The sequence below is a fragment of the Haematobia irritans genome, chromosome 4 (genome assembly GCF_050003625.1).
Source record: "Haematobia irritans isolate KBUSLIRL chromosome 4, ASM5000362v1, whole genome shotgun sequence".
Lineage (NCBI taxonomy): Eukaryota > Metazoa > Arthropoda > Insecta > Diptera > Muscidae > Haematobia > Haematobia irritans.
This window is the reverse complement of record NC_134400.1, coordinates 201,998,113-202,015,201: the sequence shown is the minus strand read 5'-3', so window position 1 is coordinate 202,015,201 and position 17,089 is coordinate 201,998,113. Positions and strand designations below refer to the sequence as shown.

The window sequence follows — 17,089 nt, the reverse complement described above, 5'->3', positions numbered from 1 at the left end:
TGGTTCTCAAAGAGGCTACGGAAATCAAATCTGGGGGGTCGGTTTATATGGGGACTATATCTAAACGTGATTCGTGATTCCATTTGCAATACCATTCAACTTACAATAATAACCACTACTCAGTGACGCCAAAAAGCACCAAAACTAAATTATAAAATACCAGTTCTCACCACAAAACCTCTCTGCCAGCATTTCAAAGTTCAATTTCATCCTCGAACATATCCCATATATTGTGCACATATAAGTTAAGTTCGAGGTCATATTCGATACTGCTGCATGTTTATGGGATCGATAACACATTAACCGATTATTTAGTCATCGCCGACAAGTCGTATCGATCCGACACACTGTAAGATTCTTTACAAACACCGACATTCCGTCCGGAATAACTGATAGTCTGTAAAGCGCATGAAACACCAAGCGCAACTAGCTTCTTATAATTTATTTAAATAAAATCGATAATGATGTGCTGAAAACATAGTTATTCCGCTTAAAATAGTAAAGGGTATATTGGTGGCTAATAGACGCTGCAACATATAACTTGCCACTTATAAATCAACATCATTCTATTATTAATGAAAAAAAATTATTTTAAATATGTTGTGATAGTGGTATAAATGTTATATTTATAAGAATTTATAAATGTATAATCAAATTAATAAACATCTAAACAATCGTGTTTTATTTGACCACAATGATTCTTTTACAACTGTCTTAAAAAGCACTTTTTCTGATTGTTTGAAGGGGCACTTATAGGCGTCGTTCTAAATTTATTAAAAAAGTCACCTAATAATTGCACGCATGTGACACTTTTTTGTAGTAACTTGGCGTGGTACAACTTCTCAATAGTGACGGCGCTTTTCCGATGAGTTTTGGATGTCGTATACGATTGTTTTCGACGCGATGGGGATTCTCAGAAGCACCGTCAAATTCAAAAAATGTTGGCAGGGAAGTTGGTTGGTTTTTTCTTTGAAAAGGCACTAAAAAGCTAATTTGGTGCTTTCTGAAAATCAAAAAGCACTACATTGGCACCACTGCCACTACTTCTACAAAGTCTCAAGTCGATAGCTTGTTTCTTTTGGAAGTTAGCGAGATTTCTGCAGCCTGAGCGAATTCAATACCATGTTTGCATAAAACATGTCTACTGTTTACATTAATAATTGGTACTCGCAAAGTAAGAGTAATCAAATTGGTAGCTCTTAATTATCAGCTGATTCATACATTTTCCTTTTGCTATATTCCAAGTGTCAAATCCAATGTATATTTTAATGCACTTTATTGGATCAAATAGTGGAAAACAAACAAATTGTTAGCGCTAAATAAAATTCATATATATTTTTTCAATTATGCAAATTGTCATTGTGTGTCCAATAGATGAGCATTTTTAGTTTTCTTCTTCTTGGTTTTGAATAACAAATCTTTGCTAAAAACGGAGGATATCAGCAATTGTTTAAAGAGCTAACACCAGTGGTTGCCTAGAAATAATTGAAGCTGGTCATATAGTAGAAATAACAACATAGGACCAAGTGTTATTTGATTCATATATTGCAGCAGGCTGCTTTACCAAAGATACCCAATCATTTGACATATTTCCAAGTGTTGTGGTCAAGGAAAATTAGCAAACATTCTTCGTAAAATAAAATCCAGTTTGCAACATCGAAAGAATAAATCTCGAAAAAAGACACAAATTCCAGGTGACCACGAACAAGTAAGAGAACCAACGGCCACGGATTTACATTTGGCGTCAACTAAACTTGATAATACGGTCGGAGGGAAGAACAATAGTTCCAATCCGAGCGTATTTATCGAAGAGGCGCAAAGAGTTTCAACATCATATCATCATCTCGACGTTAACTCAACAACTGAAGGGTCTTATTTCAACGACAGCAGCGGCGACGGCGGAGGTAGAACAATGGAATCAAATCTAAATAAGGTATTAAATCAAGGAGTACGTCATCAGCTAAATGGATTGTTATGCAAATACACGAATGTCATGAAAGGTAAGAGAATGTGAGGAGCAATTTGATTTGGACTTGTTTAATCCTTTGCTCTTTATATTGCAGGTTGGCAATACAGGTGGTTTACCGTGGATCCCCAAAGCGGTATTCTAAGTTACTATTTATCTGATAGCACTTCTGCTGGTGATGATGTTCCACCACCGGCCCATGTCCTTAGCAGTTCACCTCGGGGTCAAGTTCATTTGGCGGGAGCTGTAGTTTGCCCTAGCGATGAAGATTCACGTACCTTTTCAATTGGATGTGCTTCCGGTGATACTATAAAATTAAGAGCTGCCGATGCAAGAGCTCGTCAAGAATGGGTGGATGGCCTAAGAGCTGTGGTCGAGAGCCATACCAAAGCCATGGATATAAGTAATTCAACACCTTTGCCACCGCGAGAATTGTTGGCAGCATCAGATGCCATGGCATCAGCTAGACAGGCTCTATATTTGACTGAACAATGGTAACTAAATTATATGTACAAAGGCAGACTTTCTTTTTTTTTAATTATATATTTGTTTTCCCCTTTCAGCAATGCATCCTTGGCTCGTGCCATTGAAAATATTGAATGTGAAACTTTTTCACCAACAGATCCTGATCTTCTATTATTGAAAGCAATATCCACCGCAAGTACACAATGCCTTCATCAGTGCCTGAGTCTCTTACAACGCCACCAAGAAATAAATACTCAGCATTCTGAGACTACTAGCGTTAATTAGATGTAATTGTTTGAGGGGATATGGAAAGGGCAAAGTTACCCCCCAATCGAAACTTTATTCTTCACATCAAAGATGGATAGGGGTCAATTTTTGACCAAATGACTAATTTACATTGATTTATTGTGTTTACTGTTAAATTTATTCAATGTTTATTATTTTCTTTTTTTCTCCCTAAATATCTCTTATCTCATAATATTGCACAGTTATTCTTAATATTTTTCTTCCTCTACAATAATAATAATTATCTTGTACAGTTGATATGCTCACAATTTACAACAATAACAAAATTCTTGTATACCACCATCACCACGAAAATAGCCTCCTAAAATCCCAAATAACCATTCCGTTTTAATCCAAAAAGCAATACGCTTTAAGCGCGTAATTATTTGACAAGTTTATACAAATGTACTAACGAACAATTTTGTGTCTATTGCAGAAATTTAAAAATAAACAAATTATGAAATTGCCTACTTATTTAGAGTATGTTCTTAGTTTCAGATAAAGGGCTGAGGGCGAACATTTTTCCTCTGGGGTGGGAAAATTATTCACACCATTTCTTATGGTGGAAGCAAAGGAATATTTGCTATAAGCAAAACGATTTTGATACACAAATCTGTCTATTATAGAAAGTCTTAAATACCGGCCGAAGGCCTGCCACTTTTGTCTCCTGGGATATCACACTTTGGACTCTGTCCACAGGAAAATGTCTTAAAGCACGGCCGTAGACTGGACTCTTATATCGCTCTGGAAAAAATCTACAAAAGTTTATGTCTATAGAAAGTTTTGTCAAAATTTTATTTCTATAGAAAAGTTTGTCAAAATTTTATTTCTATAGAAAAATTTGTCAAAATTTTTTTCTATAGAAAATTTTGTCAAAATTTTATTTCTATTGGAAATTTTGTCACAATTTTATTTCTATAGAAATTTTTGTTAAAATTTTATTTCTATAGAAGGTTAGTTTAGGTGGCAGCTCGATGTATCAGGCTCACTTAGACTATTCAGTCCATTGTGGTACCACATTGGTGAACTTCTCTCTTATCACTGAGTGCTGCCCGATTACATGTTAATCTCAATGACAAGAGACCTCCTTTTTATAGCCGAGTCCGAACGGCGTTCCACATTGCAGTTAAACCACTTAGAGAAATGGATTATCCTACTGAAGTAGGATAATCCACCGCTGAAAAACTTTTTGGTGTTCGGTCGAAGCCACGACCTTGTGTATGCAAGGCGGGCATGCTAACCATTGCACCACGGTGGCTCCCTATTTCTATAGAAAATTTTGTCAAAATTGTATTTCTAAAGAAAATTTTTGTCAAATTTTTATTTCTATAGAAAATTTTGCCAAAATTTTGTTTCTATAGAAAATGTTGTCAAAATTTTATTTCTACAGAAATTTTTGTCAAATTTTTATTTCTATAGAAAATTTTGTCAAAATTTTATTGCTTTACCATATTTTGTCAAAATTTTATATCTATAGAAAATTGTCTCAAAGTTTTATTTCTATAGAAAATTTTGTCAAAATTTTATTTCTATATAACATTTTGCCAAAATTTTATTTCTATAGAAAATTTTGTCGAAATTTTATTTCTATACAAAACTTTGTCAACATTTTATTTCTATACAAAATTTTGTCAACATTTTATTTCTATACAAAATTTTGTCAAAATTTTATTTCTATAGAAAATTTTGTCAAAATTTTATTTCTATAGAAAATTTTGTCAAAATTTTATTTCTATAGAAAATTTTGTCAAAATTGTATTTCTATAGAAAATTTTGTCAAAATTTTATTTCTATAGAAAATTTTGTCAAAATTTTATTTCTATAGAAAATTTTGTCAAAATTTTATTTTTATAGAAAATTTTGTCAAAATTTTATTTCTATAGAAAATTTTGTCAAAATTTTATTTCTATAGAAAACTTGGTCAAAGTTTTATTTCTATAGAAAATTTTGTAAACATTTTATTTCTATAGAAAATTTTGTCAAAATTTTATTGCTATACCATATTTTGTCAAAATTTTATATCTATAGAAAATTTTCTCAAAGTTTAATTTCTATAGAAAATTAAAAAAAAAAACAAAAACAAAAAAACAAAACACGAATGAAGTAAGAGGAAGCACACTCAAATTAAACCCAGCCAAATGCACTCAAATCGATGATTTGATGGTGGCAAAGGAAAAGAGAAATGTTTGTATGAATGTATTTCGGCATAAGCCGGCTATCATAAACCTTTTTTCGGAAGGTTCAAGTGTGGTTCAACATGGGTTTAGTGAACTGCCTGAATTTATTCTGATAATTGGTTGATAGTTTTGCTGCAAGTAGAGGATGCTGATGAGGAATGTGGTGATTCCGAAACGTGCGTCCATCCAACCATCTTGAAGTCTATAGGGCTTTGCCCAAATAAATTTGACAAACATTATTTTCCTCTGTTGGTTAAACTACTCTTGTAGTTTAGTCAACACAATGGTTTTAAAGCTGAGATCAAAACAACAAATAAAATTTTATTTCTATAAAACATTTTGACAAAATTTTATGTCTACAGAAAATTTTGTTAAATTTTTATTTCTATAGAAAATTTTGTCAAAATTTTATTTCTATAGAAAATTTTGCCAACATTTTATTTCTATAGAAAATTTTGTCAAAATTTTATTTCTATAGAAACTTTTGTCAAAATTTTATTTCTATAGAAAATTTTGTCAACATTTTATTTCTATAGAAGATGTTGTCAACATTTTATTTCTATAGAAAAGTTTGTCAAAACTTTATTTCTATAGAAAATTTTGTAAAAATTTGACAAAATTTTCTATAGAAATAAAATTTTGACAAAATTTTCTATAGAAATAACATTTTGACAAAATTTTCTATAGAAATAACATTTTGACAAATTTTCGAAAAACAAAATATTAAATATTACGATTACGATTAAATATTACGATTTTAAAGGATTAAAGGATAAAAAGAAACAATTTGTTCTTAAAATGTTTGATAATCGCTCTCAATCAATGATTCAGTCGATGAACCCCCAATGTCACGACTATTTATCATTTGCAATAAGGCCCACACGGAACAAGATTTTCGTGAAGCATTTTCTAAATATGGGGACATCGAGGATATATGGGTTGTAAAGGACAAACATACTGGTGAAAATAAAGGGGTGACCTACATAAAATATGCCAAAACAAGCCAAGCCGCTAAGGCTCAAGAAGAAATGAATGGGCAGTCGATAGGGACATTGGATCGTACACTCAAAGTTTTGGTGGCAGCCAAGTAAGTTTTCTCCAATCGTATGCTTGGTTGTTATTTCATGGGTTTTGTATTTTATAGTCGAAATCAGGGTTGCAGCAAATCGGATAATGAACACGAGAAATATGTCCGTCTTTTCATTGTATGCCCAAAGACGGCCACTGAGGAGGATTTGCGTCACGAATTTAATCAATGGGGCAATGTGGAACACGTTACTTTACTCAAGGACAAACAATCTGGTAATCCCAAAGGATTTGCCTATATTCGTTACACCAGTTTCTATGAAGCTGCCGTTGCATTCGAGAATTGTCCTGCCAAATATAAAGCTGTGTTTGCCGAACCCAAAGATTCTGGACGTTCACTACGTGACAATGGTCGTGATGATAATTCTATGATGGGAGGTGGCCGTGGCAACGGTGGCGGTGGTGGCAACAATTTCGGTGGTGGCTTTGGCAGTATGGGAGGTGGAGGCGGCTTTAACTCTGGTGGGGGCAATTTCAATAATTTTGGCAATCTCTCATGTAACAAAGAAATGGCCCAATTCTTACGCCTTCAAAATGTCAATACACCTACTCCGTCTTGTTTGGAGGTCATTGTCAGTAATTGCGTCAACCAGGATCAGTTATGGCGATTGTTTGATATAATCCCTGGTTTGGATAATTGCAAAATTACCAGAGAATGTAAGTTAATTGAATTTTTTTCCGGAAGTAATTTATGCGTATAATGTTAAGATATAGTTTATATTTCCCCTGGAAATTATAAAACACAATTTCTTTGGAGGATTTACAACGCTGATATAGCTCCATATTTTAGCTTCTCGTACAAGTCATTTTATTGCCTCGAATCTGTATTCAAATCCATGTAATATTTTTCTTTCAGGTGGTCCACGCACAAATGAAGCCATTGTAGTCTATGACAGTCCAGAAGCAGCCATATATGCCAAGTAATTCATTTAGTTGGGGAAAAATGTTTTTATTTAAAATTCTTTTTTATTTTCAGAGATAAACTTCATGGTTTGGAATATCCTGCCGGTGAACGTATTATTGTAAAGGTATCTGGTATGAGTGCATCACGTATTGATACTTCTTTTATTGAAAGTAAGTTGTACAGAGTCCTAAACAATTAAAAAACTAGCTAACACACCTCTGATCTATTATAGAACGTACAAAAATGGATTCCATTTGTAGTGTACCATTACCACCAATGGAACCCTTAGCACCAAAGGATGCCCAAGTAGCAAAACGTTTATTTATAGTTTTGACAGCGCTATGACAATTATTTTGATGGTAGTATGATAGAGCACCTTTCTAATTGTTTTGTAATTTTCTTGTAGAATGTTCCCATTTCTATTTTGAAGAATGTATTCTCTTGCTGGCGAGGTTTAATGGATGTCTATTTTTTGCCCAATAAGAATTGTGGTTATGTTAAATATGCTGATAAAAATTCTGCTCTAAGTGCTATGCAGACATTACATGGCTCGGAAATATGTGGCACTAGAATAAAGGTAAGCATTATAGGGATAGAAGGTTGGAAAATGTTCTTTTCGACTAATGGACTTTTTGTCAAAAAAAAAATTGAAATCTACTTTTGGCATTTTTTTGTTTTGTTTTTTTTTTTTTTTTTGAAAATTGACTTTTAGTGTTGACTAAAATTGAATTTTTGTTTTTGGTCAATATCGATATTTAATTTATTTTTATGGTAACTACAAGGGAAAGGATAAAGGGTATATTTTATTCGAAAATGTTTCCTGCATACATGCCAATGACATTTATAGATCACAAATGTGTGGTGGTAATCTAAAATTTGACTTTTCCATTTTTTTTCAAAACTCGAAGAGTGGAATTTTCTTTTTTTATACCCTGCGCCACACTGTGGAACAGGGTATTATAAGTTAGTGCATATGTTTGCAACACCCAGAAGGAGACGAGATAGACATATTGTGTGTTTGGCAAAAATGCTCAGGGTGGGCTCCTGAGTCGATATAGTCATGTCCGTCTGTCCGTGAACACATTTTTGTAATCAAAGTCTAGGTCGCAATTTTATTCCAATCGACTTCAAATTTGGCACAAGTATGTGTTTTGGCTCAGAATATATACCTATTGATTTTGGAAGAAATCGGTTCAGATTTAGATATAGCTCCCATATATATATTTCGCCCGATATGGACTTATATGGCCCCAGAAGCCAGAGTTTTACCCTAATTTGCTTAAAATTTCGCACAAGAAGAACAATTAGTACTATAGTCAAGTGTGTCAAATTTTATTGAAATCGGTTCAGATTTAGATATAGACCCCACATATATTTTTCGCCCGATATGGACTAATACGGACCCAGAAGCCAGAATTTTACCCCAATTTGGTTGACATTTTGCACTAGGGGTACAATTAGTAGTGTAGTCAAGTGTGCCAAATTTTATTGAAATCGGTTCATATTTAGATATAGCTCCCATATATATATTTCGCCCGATATGGACTTATATGGCCCCAGAAGCCAGAGTTTTACCCTAATTTGCTTAAAAGTTTGCACAAGAAGAACAATTAGTACTATAGTCAAGTGTGCCAAATTTTATTGAAATCGGTTCAGATTTAGATATCCCATATATATCGTTCGCCCGATTTACACTCATATGACCACAGTGGCCAATCTTTTACTCCGATTTAATTGAAATTTTGCACATTGAGTAGAATTAGCATTGTAGTTATGCGTGCCAAATTTGGTTGAAATCGGTTCAGATTTATATATAGCTCCCATATATAGCTTTCGCCCGATTTACACTCATATGACCACAGAGACCAATTTTAACTCCGATTTAGTTGAAATTTTGCACAGGGTGTAGAATTAGCATTGTAGCTATGCGTGCCAAATTTGGATAAAATTGGTTCAGATTTAGATATATCTCCCATATATAGCTTTCGCCCGATTTACACTCATATGACCACAGAGGCCAATTTTTTGCTCCGATTCAGTTGGCATTTTGTACAGGGAGTAGAATTAGCATTGTAGCTATGCGTGCCAAAATTGGTTGAAATCGGTTCAGATTTAGAAATATCTCCCATATATATCGTTCACCCGATTTACACTCATATGACCACAGTGGCCAATCTTTTACTCCGATTTAATTGAAATTTTGCACATTGAGTAGAATTAGCATTGTAGCTATGCGTGCCAAATTTGGTTGAAATCGGTTCAGATTTATATATAGCTGCCATATATAGCTTTAGGCCGATTTACACAACTAAGACCACAGAGGCCAATTTTTTGCTCCGATTTAGTTGAAATTTTGCACAGAGAGTAGAATTAGCATTGTAGCTATGCGTGCCAAATTTGGTTGGAATCGGTTCAGATTTAGATATAGCTCCCATATATATGTTTTTCCGATTTCGACAAAAATGGTCAAAATACCTACATTTTCCTTGTAAAATCGCCACTGCTTAGTCGAAAAGTTGTAAAAATGACTCTAATTTTCCTAAACTTCTAATACATATATATCGATCGATAAATCATAAATAAACTTTTGCGAAGTTTCCTTAAAATTGCTTCAGATTTAAATGTTTCCCATATTTTTTTCCTAACATTGTGTTCCACCCTAGTGCATTAGCCGACTTAAATTTTGTGTCTAAGATTTTGTAGAAGTCTATCAAATTTTGTCCAGATCGAGTGATATTTAAATGTATGTATTTGGGACAAACCTTTATATATAGCCCCCCAAAAAATTTGACGGATGTGATATGGTATCGAAAATTTAGATCTACAAAGTGGTGCAGGGTACAATATAGTCGGCCCCGTCCGACTTTAGACTTTCCTTACTTGTTATTTAATATATTTTGTTTTTCGAAAATTTGTCAAAATGTTATTTCTATACAAAATTTTGTCAAAATTGTATTTCTATAGAAAATTTTTTAAATTTTTTTCTATAGACTTTTTTGCAAAATTTTAATAATAATTTTATTTCTACAGAAAATTTTGTTGAAATTTTATTTCTATAGAAATTTTTGTGAAAATTGTATTATTATTGAAATTTTTTGCAAAATTTTATTTCTATAGAAAATTTTGTCAAAATTTTATTTCTATAGAAAATTTTGTCAAAATTATATTTCTATAGAAAATTTTGTCAAAATTTTATTTTTGTAGAAAATTTTGTCAAAATTTTATTTTTGCTAAAAAGTTAATTGTATCAATTAGTTTTTCAATTGAAAAAGTTTTCAGCTTCAATTTACTTTTTAGTTGGAAAATTGTTGGTGATATTTTTTCATCACCAAATTTGTAATAATATCCTTAGCGCTATACCTAGTTCAAGACGGACACAATTTAAGTAAAATTTATTAATTTTAAAATTTACATATTTTGTGAGAAATTCGAAAACTTTTAATTTTCACATTTCACTTCGTTCATATCGTTCGAGTAAGCAAGAAATAATTAAAACCAAGAAAAAAAAATGGGAAAAAATATCTACATCAACCAATTATCAGGAATTAAAATAAAATTTAATTGGCTTTGGAGACCTTTTCGTAGCCTTCTTTTTAAGAGGTAAGGATAATAATTCTTACCTGTATCCAGTTTAATAAATGAAAAATAGCATATTTAAGTGATGTTTCGAAATTGTATTTATTTAAACCCAGTTCTTCCATAATACTTAGAGATCCACTCATTCATTGTTCTCCTGAAAAAAATCGATTGCTACCGATTGTCTATAATTTCATACTTTTTTATATAAATATATAGTATATGGAAATAAATAAAAATACATTAAATAGATCATTATAATTTTTACAAGCAAAATATTGCACACCATTTGCTTTTATCGTAAAACATCATCGTGTTTCATTTATATGTATAAATATATTTGTGTTTTTTTTTTTTGTTTTTTGGTTATATAGTAGAAGTCTAAAAAATGGGTCATATTTTTAATAAGCACATAGTCGCTGCTGTAACATCTTCAGCAAGTAGATGTCGTGTATATATACATATATTATAAAATGATTAGAGGGGGAGGAGGAGGATGGTGGAAAAAAAAATTATGTTCATATTTATATAATTATACATTGAGAGAATAGGTCCAAAAATTTCCGATACATAATGTCCTTGCTTGCGTTCCGTTCCGTTCTTTATTTAGTTATGCCAGTAGCTGTCAGTTCATAAATATTCATAAACGTCCTTATTAAATGTTCAGTTCAGTCACTGTGTTCAATATGTCCTTATTCATTTTCTAGTTTTCAGTTGTCCGTGATGTCTGTGAAAATAGAAAATAAAAATATCTTGTATCTATGTTTGCCAACTGTATGGTAAAGTAGCTACTAGTGTAGTAGAATATATATAGTAATGTCTCTGTAAATAGGTACAAAATATGATTTTTTTTTAATATTGAAAACAAAATTCAATGAAAAATATAAGCATTAGGTTTTCGTGATAACCTAAAAAAGGGGGAAGTCAAGCGTTAAAATCCATGTCTGTGAAGAGAGATTTTGATGTGGTTTCTTGATGTTTTTTTTAGTGGGATGATATTACTTACACACAAATTTTTGTTTACTTACCACCACGCTTTTATATACATTGCAAAATATTTTATAGCATAAAAAAAAAACTATATTTGAATATCTATATTCACTTACCACAATGGATGACATTTAATTACTACGACGCATACGTTTTCGATTGCCATCATCATCGTTATTACGATCACGCTCCTCTGCTTCTAAGACCTGGCAAAATAAGGGAGAAATATTGTGAGTTACTCATTTGCCTATTAGGGGTACAAAAATGTAAAATCCTCTAATCGACTTTTTTTGTCAAAAAGCATTTGAATTTTTTTAAAATTGAGAATTTATGATGTTGGCCAAAATTGATTTCTTATACACTCATAGAAAAAAGTCTGCCAAAAACAACAATTTTTAGGTTATAAAATTTTCCCCAAAGCATATTTAAGAACCAAAAGTAGTTTTTGGTACATTTTTGCTCTGTAATATACTTACAAGCTCCTAAATACGATCAGCAAACATTTTGTTTGCTGTTATGCCTCAATTCGATAAATATTCAGATTTTTGGTCAAATACTATAGATATTCATACAATATTGTGTTAATTCTGTTAGGATAGCTCCTATGTTGACATTTTGCCAAAATAAAACCTGTTTTAGTGTAATCGAGCTTAAAAAATAGCAGGAAATGTTTGCTATTTCAGCAAACAGTGACTGCTGTCCCTTTTTCAGCAGACTTTCTGCTGTTTTAGCAGACTTTTCTGCTGTCCCTACTAACAAATTTCTTCGGGTGTAGTTACAAAACCCGAATACATCAAAATTTTAACAAAATTTTCTATAGAAATAAAATTTTGACAAAATTTTTTATAGAAATAAAATATTAACAAAATTTTCTATAGGAATAAAATTATGAAAAATTTTCTATAAAAATAAAATTTTGACAAAATTTTCTCTGAAATAAATAAAATTTTGACAAAACTTTCTATAGAAATAAAATTTGGATAAAATTTCCTATAAAAATAAAATTTTGACAAAATTTTCTATAGAAATAAAATTTTAACAAAATGTGCTATAGAAATAAATTTGTGACAAAATTTTCTATAGAAAAGTTTGAAAAAATTTTCTATGGAAATAAAATTAAAAAAAAAAAAATTGAAAAAACAAATCTATAACTATAACATTTTGACAAAATTTTTTATAGAAATAAAATATTGAGAAAATTTTCTATAGGAATAAAATTTTGAGAAAATTTTCTATAGGAATAAAATTTTGAGAAAATTTTCTATAGGAATAAAATTTTTACAATATTTTCAATGGAAATAAAATGTTGACAAAATTTTCAATGGAAAATTTTGAAAAACAAAAAAAATTCTATAGAAATAAAATTTTGACAAAATTTTCTATAGAAATAAAATTTTGACAAAATTTTCTATAGAAATTAAATTTAGACAAAATTTTCTATAGAAATTAAATTTAGACACAATTTTCTATAGAAATAAAATTTTAACAAAATTTTCTATAGAAATAAAATTTTAACAAAATTTTCTATAGAAATAAAATTTTAACAAAATTTTCTATAGAAATAAAATTTTGAAAAATTTTTCTATAGAAATAAAATTTTGACAAAATTTTCTATAGAAATAAACTTTTGACAAAATTTTCTATAGAAATAAATGTTTGACAAAATTTTCTATAGAAATAAAATTTTGACAAAATTTTCTATAGAAATAAAATTTTGACAAAATGTTCTATAGAAATAAACTTTTGACAAAATTTTCTATAGAAATAAACTTTTGACAAAATTTTCTATAGAAATAAAATTTTGCCAAATTTTCTATAGAAATAAAATTTTGACAAAATTTTCTATAGAAATAAAATTTTGACAAAATTTTCTATAGAAATAAAATTTTGACAAAATGTTCTATAGAAATAAACTTTTGACAAAATTTTCTATAGAAATAAAATTTTGAAAACATTTTTTATGGAAATAAAATTTTGAGAAAATTTTCTATAGCAATAAAATTTTGACAAAATTTTCTATAGGAATAAAATTTTGACAAAAATTTTTATGGAAATAAAATTTTGACAAAATATTCTATGGAAATAAAATTTGGAAAAAAAAATTCTATAGAAATAAAATTTTGACAAAATTTTCTATAGAAATACAATTTTGACAAAATTTTCTATAGCAATAAAATTTTGACAAAATTTTCTATAGAAATAAAATTTAGACACAATTTTCTATAGAAATAAAATTTTAACAAAATTTTCTATAATTTCAATATAAAACTTTTTTTTCGAAAAAAAAAAACATTTTTTTACTAACCAGAAAAATTTGATCAACAACTTTAGAGTAAAGATTGTTGGTAAAAATTTCTTCAATTTTGGTACATTATTTTTGGTACGTGGCAACCGAGCTTAAGAATCATATTGAGGCTAACCTTCAAAAAATGTGTAGAAAAAATCGGAAAAAGCGGACAATGCCTATTTAATTTTACATAGAAAAAATAAATTCCTTAACATTCATGTCCAATAAGTTCGTATTAATTTGTTATGATATGTAAAGTAATTAATTTGGACGAAGAACACCAGCCTGCATTGTTATCAGGCTAACATAAAAATATGAAATCTAGGAATTATTTGATCCGATCAATTTTTAATTGAAATTTGCTTCAATCACGACGTCATTAAAAAAAAAAAAAATAATTTACTCAATAAATTTTTGTGAAAAAATGCGGACAAATCAAATTTAATTCTACACAGAAAAAATAATTGTTGCTTCAATCACCACATCAATTAAAAAAAAAAAAAAAAACAATTGGTCCAATTAAACAATTAATTTACCCAATAAATTTTTGTATGATTTGATTTAATTAACTAATCAAGTAATTCTTTTTTATAAAATTTTATTTCAATCTTTATGAATTTTGGAATAATTTGGAAGTCGATTTCTTAAAATTTTTGAAAATTGACTTTTAGTCAACACTAAAAGTCAATTTTCAAAAAAAAAAAAAAAAAAAAAAACAAAAAGAAAAAATTGCCAAAAGTAGATTTCAAATTTTTTTTGACAAAAAGTCCATTAGTCGAAAAGAACATTTTCCAACCTTCTATCCCTATAATGCTTACCTTTATTCTAGTGCCACATATTTCCGAGCCATGTAATGTCTGCATAGCACTTAGAGCAGAATTTTTATCAGCATATTTAACATAACCACAATTCTTATTGGGCAAAAAATAGACATCCATTAAACCTCGCCAGCAAGAGAATACATTCTTCAAAATAGAAATGGGAACATTCTACAAGAAAATTACAAAACAATTAGAAAGGTGCTCTATCATACTACCATCAAAATAATTGTCATACCGCTGTCAAAACTATAAATAAACGTTTTGCTACTTGGGCATCCTTTGGTGCTAAGGGTTCCATTGGTGGTAATGGTACACTACAAATGGAATCCATTTTTGTACGTTCTATAATAGATCAGAGGTGTGTTAGCTAGTTTTTTAATTGTTTAGGACTCTGTACAACTTACTTTCAATAAAAGAAGTATCAATACGTGATGCACTCATACCAGATACCTTTACAATAATACGTTCACCGGCAGGATATTCCAAACCATGAAGTTTATCTCTGAAAATAAAAAAGAATTTTAAATAAAAACATTTTTCCTCCAACTAAATGAATTACTTGGCATATATGGCTGCTTCTGGACTGTCATAGACTACAATGGCTTCATTTGTGCGTGGACCACCTGAAAGAAAAATATTACATGGATTTGAATACAGATTCGAGGCAATAAAATGACTTGTACGAGAAGCTAAAATATGGAGCTATATCAGCGTTGTAAATCCTCCAAAGAAATTGTGTTTTATAATTTCCAGGGGAAATATAAACTATATCTTAACATTATACGCATAAATTACTTCCGGAAAAAATTCAATTAACTTACATTCTCTGGTAATTTTGCAATTATCCAAACCAGGGATTATATCAAACAATCGCCATAACTGATCCTGGTTGACGCAATTACTGACAATGACCTCCAAACAAGACGGAGTAGGTGTATTGACATTTTGAAGGCGTAAGAATTGGGCCATTTCTTTGTTACATGAGAGATTGCCAAAATTATTGAAATTGCCCCCACCAGAGTTAAAGCCGCCTCCACCTCCCATACTGCCAAAGCCACCACCGAAATTGTTGCCACCACCGCCACCGTTGCCACGGCCACCTCCCATCATAGAATTATCATCACGACCATTGTCACGTAGTGAACGTCCAGAATCTTTGGGTTCGGCAAACACAGCTTTATATTTGGCAGGACAATTCTCGAATGCAACGGCAGCTTCATAGAAACTAGTGTAACGAATATAGGCAAATCCTTTGGGATTACCAGATTGTTTGTCCTTGAGTAAAGTAACGTGTTCCACATTGCCCCATTGATTAAATTCGTGACGCAAATCCTCCTCAGTGGCCGTCTTTGGGCATACAATGAAAAGACGGACATATTTCTCGTGTTCATTATCCGATTTGCTGCAACCCTGATTTCGACTATAAAATACAAAACCCATGAAATAACAACCAAGCATACGATTGGAGAAAACTTACTTGGCTGCCACCAAAACTTTGAGTGTACGATCCAATGTCCCTATCGACTGTCCATTCATTTCTTCTTGAGCCTTAGCGGCTTGGCTTGTTTTGGCATATTTTATGTAGGTCACCCCTTTATTTTCACCAGTATGTTTGTCCTTTACAACCCATATATCCTCGATGTCCCCATATTTAGAAAATGCTTCACGAAAATCTTGTTCCGTGTGGGCCTTATTGCAAATGATAAATAGTCGTGACATTGGGGGTTCATCGACTGAATCATTACCACCACCACGACCGCCACGTCCACCATCACGAGATTGAGAGCGATTATCAAACATTTTAAGAACAAATTGTTTCTTTCTATCCTTTAATCGTTTAAAATCGTAATATTTAATATATTTTGTTTTTCGAAAATGGAAAATATGTACCCACAAGCTTTGAATTGAATCCTGATTTATTACTCCAAGCCAGAGATGTTTTAAATGACGGCGTTAAAAATGACTGCATTATTTAAATGCAAATATATGCCGGTACCAAAATACAACTCTGAAATATACTGGGGGCGTATCATAAAACAAATAGGTAGTGTCTGCGAAACAAATGATCCTATTTTCTTTAATGTGCCGTTCAGACTATAAGCTTATGCGCTTTACAGATTATCAGTTATTCCGGACGGAATGTCGGTGTTTGTAAAGAATCTTACAGTGTGTCGGATCGATACGACATGTCGGCGATGACTAAATAATCGGTAAATGTGTTATCGATCACATAAACATGCAGCAGTATCGATTCCCTGCCAGCATTTCAAAGTTCCATTTCATCCTCATCGCTACCACAGACTCGTAAATGTCACCACAACCATCGCGAACTGTGATGGGGGAAGCATATCAAAAAGTACAAAATGTACATGAAAGTATTTTGCCATCACTACTGTTAGAAGAGCCATTTGGCATGTTCGCCAAACATTAGAAAAAGCAAATTTATTTTCATAATTAAAACAAGCAATTCTGCAATGAATTTAATGATGGATCGCTAATTCAGCTTGAAATTTTTATTGTTTCTTCCATTTT

At 31.0% G+C, this 17,089-nt stretch overlaps 3 protein-coding genes across 4 annotated transcripts; 2 read left to right on the top strand and 1 right to left on the bottom strand.

Moving 5' to 3' along the window:
* Nucleotides 1–1,280: 1,280 nt before the first annotated feature.
* On the top strand, nt 1,281–2,909 carry LOC142234167 (oxysterol-binding protein-related protein 11). Its single transcript, XM_075305245.1, has 3 exons — nt 1,281–2,000; nt 2,064–2,460; nt 2,530–2,909. Exons 1-3 carry the CDS (start codon nt 1,913–1,915, stop codon nt 2,714–2,716), a joined length of 672 nt encoding a protein of 223 aa, XP_075161360.1. The 5' UTR covers nt 1,281–1,912; the 3' UTR covers nt 2,717–2,909.
* Nucleotides 2,910–5,720: 2,811 nt separating this feature from the next.
* LOC142235954 (RNA-binding protein 45-like) lies at nt 5,721–7,228 on the top strand. The gene is made up of 5 exons (XM_075307206.1): nt 5,721–5,980; nt 6,038–6,636; nt 6,836–6,899; nt 6,956–7,053; nt 7,116–7,228. Exons 1-5 carry the CDS (start codon nt 5,739–5,741, stop codon nt 7,226–7,228), a joined length of 1,116 nt encoding a protein of 371 aa, XP_075163321.1. The 5' UTR covers nt 5,721–5,738.
* A 3,308-nt stretch (nt 7,229–10,536) lies between these two features.
* LOC142234453 (RNA-binding protein 45-like) lies at nt 10,537–16,519 on the bottom strand. Of its 2 annotated transcripts, none has more exons than XM_075305584.1 (9): nt 16,452–16,519; nt 16,035–16,384; nt 15,379–15,977; nt 15,117–15,180; nt 14,962–15,059; nt 14,793–14,899; nt 14,555–14,725; nt 11,566–11,655; nt 10,537–11,186 (listed from the first exon to the last, which is right to left on the bottom strand). In XM_075305584.1, the coding sequence occupies exons 2-8, from the start codon at nt 16,355–16,357 to the stop codon at nt 11,581–11,583; spliced, it is 1,437 nt and encodes a 478-aa protein (XP_075161699.1). In that variant the 5' UTR covers nt 16,358–16,384; nt 16,452–16,519; the 3' UTR covers nt 10,537–11,186; nt 11,566–11,580. The 2 variants fall into 2 exon arrangements, with proteins under 2 accessions (XP_075161699.1, XP_075161700.1); XM_075305585.1 differs by having other exon boundaries at nt 16,448–16,486.
* Between the last annotated feature and the right edge of the window lie 570 nt (nt 16,520–17,089).

Bases quoted from the DNA above. Each gene is read 5' to 3' on its own strand.
- LOC142235954 (XM_075307206.1), top strand. From the start codon at position 5,739: ATGTCACGACTATTTATCATTTGCAATAAGGCCCACACGGAACAAGAT. The intron at 6,637-6,835 runs GTAAGTTAATTG...TTTTTCTTTCAG, and splicing joins TTGCAAAATTACCAGAGAAT to GTGGTCCACGCACAAATGAA. The intron at 7,054-7,115 runs GTAAGTTGTACA...GATCTATTATAG, and splicing joins TGATACTTCTTTTATTGAAA to AACGTACAAAAATGGATTCC.
- LOC142234453 (XM_075305584.1), bottom strand. From the start codon at position 16,357: ATGTTTGATAATCGCTCTCAATCTCGTGATGGTGGACGTGGCGGTCGT. The intron at 15,181-15,378 runs GTAAGTTAATTG...TTTTTCTTTCAG, and splicing joins TTGCAAAATTACCAGAGAAT to GTGGTCCACGCACAAATGAA. The intron at 15,060-15,116 runs GTAATTCATTTA...TTTTATTTTCAG, and splicing joins GAAGCAGCCATATATGCCAA to AGATAAACTTCATGGTTTGG.
- LOC142234167 (XM_075305245.1), top strand. From the start codon at position 1,913: ATGGAATCAAATCTAAATAAGGTATTAAATCAAGGAGTACGTCATCAG. The intron at 2,001-2,063 runs GTAAGAGAATGT...TTTATATTGCAG, and splicing joins ATACACGAATGTCATGAAAG to GTTGGCAATACAGGTGGTTT. The intron at 2,461-2,529 runs GTAACTAAATTA...TTCCCCTTTCAG, and splicing joins CTATATTTGACTGAACAATG to CAATGCATCCTTGGCTCGTG.